The sequence below is a fragment of the Macrobrachium nipponense genome, chromosome 29 (assembly GCF_015104395.2).
Source record: "Macrobrachium nipponense isolate FS-2020 chromosome 29, ASM1510439v2, whole genome shotgun sequence".
Lineage (NCBI taxonomy): Eukaryota > Metazoa > Arthropoda > Malacostraca > Decapoda > Palaemonidae > Macrobrachium > Macrobrachium nipponense.
This window is the reverse complement of record NC_061092.1, coordinates 71,289,479-71,294,050: the sequence shown is the minus strand read 5'-3', so window position 1 is coordinate 71,294,050 and position 4,572 is coordinate 71,289,479. Positions and strand designations below refer to the sequence as shown.

At 39.5% G+C, this 4,572-nt stretch overlaps 1 protein-coding gene across 1 annotated transcript; it reads left to right on the top strand.

Annotated features, from left to right (window-relative positions):
- Positions 1-2,274: 2,274 nt before the first annotated feature.
- Positions 2,275-4,246, top strand: LOC135205974 (piggyBac transposable element-derived protein 4-like). Its single transcript, XM_064237150.1, has 2 exons — positions 2,275-3,806; positions 4,133-4,246. Exon 1 carries the CDS (start codon positions 2,449-2,451, stop codon positions 3,739-3,741), a length of 1,293 nt encoding a protein of 430 aa, XP_064093220.1. The 5' UTR covers positions 2,275-2,448; the 3' UTR covers positions 3,742-3,806; positions 4,133-4,246.
- Positions 4,247-4,572: the final 326 nt, after the last annotated feature.

The window sequence follows — 4,572 nt, the reverse complement described above, 5'->3', positions numbered from 1 at the left end:
AATTTATACTATAGCCCTTCAAATTTTCATCACCTTTAGCTATTCCTTAATGTATCCCACATCTCATTTGACATTCAAGGCGAATAATTATGCTGCAAAAGTATTGGAATATGGGGTAGCAAGTTGCTACCCCATGCCCCAGTACTTTTTTATTCCAATATATATATTTTCCATAACTGTTAGATCAGTTTAGACAATCAGGAGGAAAACCTCTATGTTAAACTTTAACATGATTCATTGTATTCAAACTGCTTAATCTACTATCTTTTTGCGGATTACTTAACATTACCAGAGCAAAGGTGAAATTTCAAGTTAGTGAATACCTATCAAGATCTGCTCTCCTATACCTGCTAACAATCATAACTGCTCTTTTTCTCAATTGACTCACAGGTAAATCAATTATTTGCTTCCTATGGATACAGCCTATTGATGAAAGTATTTTTACTAATGTCATTTATAGTAGCACTCAGAAATGAATCATTCGAGTACAAATTATTTGCAACACATGTTAATAACTTTCCTTTGTTAGATTTTGCCTCTAAAAGGCTTCCCTAACCATCACACACTTTATCATTACTTCCTAGCCATTTTCCCAATCATTTCTACAACCACATCCTAGCCACTTTTCCAATCATTTCTACCAATACTACAGTGGTACCTCGAGATACAAAATTATTCCGTTCCGAGGTGGCCTTCGTATCATGAGCTTCTTGTATCTTGAAACGCATTTTACATGTAAAATGGCTAATCCGTTCCCAGCCCTCCAAAAACACCCCAGTAAATTTCATAATAAAGCTAAATTGAACTATAAACAATGAAATACTACAACAATTTGGACCATTCAATACCTAACTTAATACGTACTGCTAATATACCTGTAAATAAAGTGTATTAGTGTACATGGTATACAAGAAATACTGTACGAATGTAGTAAAATGTGTAAGCTTACCTTTCGTGTGAGGCTATCTTCGAAAGTGGTGACAGAGGACGACGACAAACGGCAGATACGTACATACACTTAACTTTACGAAACACAATAACAAAACTGTAACACTTAACAAAAAACTAAAATTTAAAAAAAAAAATCTATCTTTACATTTTATTTTTTTACTTTTTTATACTTTACATTTTTTTTAATACAAAATTTCAACTTCACCACTTTCAACTTTCTATTTTTTAGTATCCACTTGGTTCTTCCTTTTTGCTTACTCCTGCTAGTACTAAAGTCCTCTTTAAAAAGTAACTATCCCAGGAAGATTGCTTCTGCCTACTTTTCACAATGTTCCTGAAATGACTCAGGCAAACGTCATCGAACTGCGCAAGCATACGACCTGTGTAAGACTTTTTGGGGTGTCTTTTTTCTACAAATGATTGCACTTTATGAAAAGCAGCTAGAACATAATTAATTTTTGCCGTTGTCATAGGGTCGTCCTTCTCCTCGCCGCTGCTAGAGAGCTCATCTTGAACAATGTTTATTGCATGGCCTCCCACTCCTTCAGGTCATCCGTCGTAAGCTCCTCTCGGTGCTCCTCGAGAAGGTCGTTGATGTCCTCGTCGACAACCAGCCCCATGGACTTGTCGAGTGCAACAATCTCGTCAATATCTGGTTGCAAAACTGTTTCAGGATCGTCAACTGTTTCTGAATCTGCAGCACCAGCTTCGCCCACGTCGAATCCCTCGAAGTCTCGGGCAGATACGGCATCAGGCCAAAGTTTCCTCCACGAGGAATTCAAGGTTCGCCTCGAAACCTGCCAAGCTTGGTAGACGAGTCAGATGCATATCACAACATCGAAATGCTCCTTCCAAAATTCACGCAAGGTGAGGTTTGTGGTATCGGTGATGTCGAAACATCTCTTCTTAACCCTGGAACACTGACGCGGGGTGCATATCACCCCACGAAAAAAATAAACATTGGCAACTCTGCGCTGGTAGCCACGAGTAGATCAGCATTCCTTGCTGGGTTAGTCTCAAGGTTGCCCTAGGAGCGGGTGCATGTGTGTGTCTGGTGGTGTTCTTGTTGTTGTTGTTATTCTTGTTTTCGGTGCAGCACACCCCACATTAGTGTTCCAGTACTATATGTCATGGGGTGACCCACACCCCGCATATGTGTTTTAAGGTGTACATGGGGTGTATAACACCCCACTTTATGACATACTGGGGTCCATCCAGCCCCAGGTTTTGTGTATATGTCAGGATACTGGGGTCCATCCCACCCCAGTTATATAGTTTTTTGTACTATATTGCTTATCCCAATTCCCCTTAGTAGTGTTAAATTTTTTGCTGCTACTACTACCACCCCAGGTTTTTGTTATATGTCAGGATACTGGGGTCCATCCCACCCCAGTTATATAGTTTTGTACTATATTGCTTATCCCAATTCCCTTAGTAAGTGTTAAATTTTTTGACGATTCATTTCTGGATATAGTCTGTCAGTGGACAAACAAGAAGATGGAGATTGTAGCCAGTAAGTACAAGAAGAAAACATCAACACATAAAAATGTGGAACGGGAGGAGCTAAGAGCATTCATTGGGGTGCTAATATTTTCGGGATGCCAAAAGGATAGCCATATGTCAACCTGTGACATGTGGTCTGTTGACATCGGTGCGGCACTTTACCGTGCTGCTATGTTGCAGGCTCGTTTTGAGTTTATACTTGGCTGTTTACGCTTTGATGACCCACAGACAAGAGAGATGAGAAGAGAAACTGACAGATTTGCACCTATCCGGGAACTATTTGATAAATTTATGGAGAAGTGTGAAAGGCACTATACACCCAGTGAGAATCTGTGTGTTGATGAACAGTTGGTAGGATTTCGTAGAAAATGTTCATTCAGGATGTATATCCCAAGTAAGCCAGCCAAGTATGGCATAAAGTTGGTTAACATAAATGATTGCAAGAGTAAATACCTGCTAGGAAGTATCCCGTACCTCGGAAAGAATAATATACGGCCCTCAGCTGGAGTAGGACTGGGCCATTATTATACTAAGGAGCTCACAAAGCTATACCACATGACAAACAGAAATGTGACCACAGATAATTGGTTCACCTCCGTAGGACTTGTCGCTGATCTTCTGCAAAACTGTGGAATGACCTTGGTTGGAACGGTGAAGGCAAACAAGCGAGAACTACCAGAGAAGATAAAGACCAAAGATAATCGTGAACCTGGATCAAGTGCCTTTCTCTTCACAAAAGAGATGACCCTGGTTTCATATGTGCCTCCAGTAGGAAAGACGGCTAAGAAGTTAGTCCTCTTGCTCTCATCTATGCATAGCCAGCCAGTCCTGCAAGAGAACGGAAAACCTGAGATTATAGAATTTTATAACCGCACCAAAGGAGGAGTTGATGCATTTGATGGAATGTGTGCCCTGTACTCTTGCAACAGGAAAACTAAAAGATGGCCACTTTGTATCTTTTACTGGATAGTGAATGCTGCTATTATCAATGCAAAGGTACTGTACACAGCACACCTAGAGACGACAGGAGTTACCAAGTTTCCAGAACGACGTCGCTTCATGCTACGTCTTGCAAGATCATTCATACGGCCATGGGCTGAGAAGAGGTTGTCGAGTGCCACTCTCCCACGGAACCTAAGAACATTGATAACTACTGTCTGCAATACTTCATCAGTAGTCACACAGTACCCAACTGGCCAAGTACTTGCCCAATGTAACTACCCTCAGGTACGCTGTGCTGAGTGCACCCCCGCTCTCAAGACCGGAAGACACGCATCAGGTGCCTGAAATGTCAACGACCTGTGTGCAAATCCCACTTGTACCCTACATGTACAAGCTGTCTTGAGCTTGTGGTAAGTAATTACCGTATTTCATTTGCGGCCACTGTATATATATATATATATATATATATATATATATATATATATATATATATATATATATATATATATATATATATATATAACAACAAACAGTCTGGTAGATCAAATACGTACACAGGCTTGGTATATAACATGATATATCATCACACATCTTTTTAATAACATCACCCTTCTGAAACATCAAATTAATAAGTATTTAAGTAAGTTTTCAGAGGAGTAACGAGTGATAAGATCACCAAAATATCATAATTTTACTGTGCTAAATTTTGACCCTTTTTTGTCTCTCCATATTTCAGTGAGATGTGGTGCCAGAATGCTGAGGGCTGCTGAGGGGATGGAAGAAGGATTCATTTCACCATGGCAGGAAGCCCGTTTCTCTAAAGAAATTTTTTTTTTTTTTTTTTATATAATTTTTTTTTTTGGGGGGGTGGGGGGGGGGGGGAAAAATTGAAAATTCAAAGTTTTATTTTTATTAATTTTATTACAAGAAAAAATTATTTTTTCAATTTAGTTTACATATCAAAAGAAAGCTGAATAAGTCTAGTTTGTGTTTCATATTTCAAAAATAAGATTGCATGAAAGGAAAACTGAGTTTTATTGATCCGAAGATTGGCGTTCGCTACACCCCAGGTTTGTGCTTGTGTTCCTCTAAAGGAAGGTTTGTGTTCTCGGGTTAAAAAGATGTTTCGTATACAGCTTCTTGAAGTTCGATATCACTTGCTGGTCCAAGGGCTGG

What these genes read in the sequence shown, in the direction of transcription:
- LOC135205974 (XM_064237150.1), top strand. Translation starts at nt 2,449, where the DNA reads ATGGAGATTGTAGCCAGTAAGTACAAGAAGAAAACATCAACACATAAA.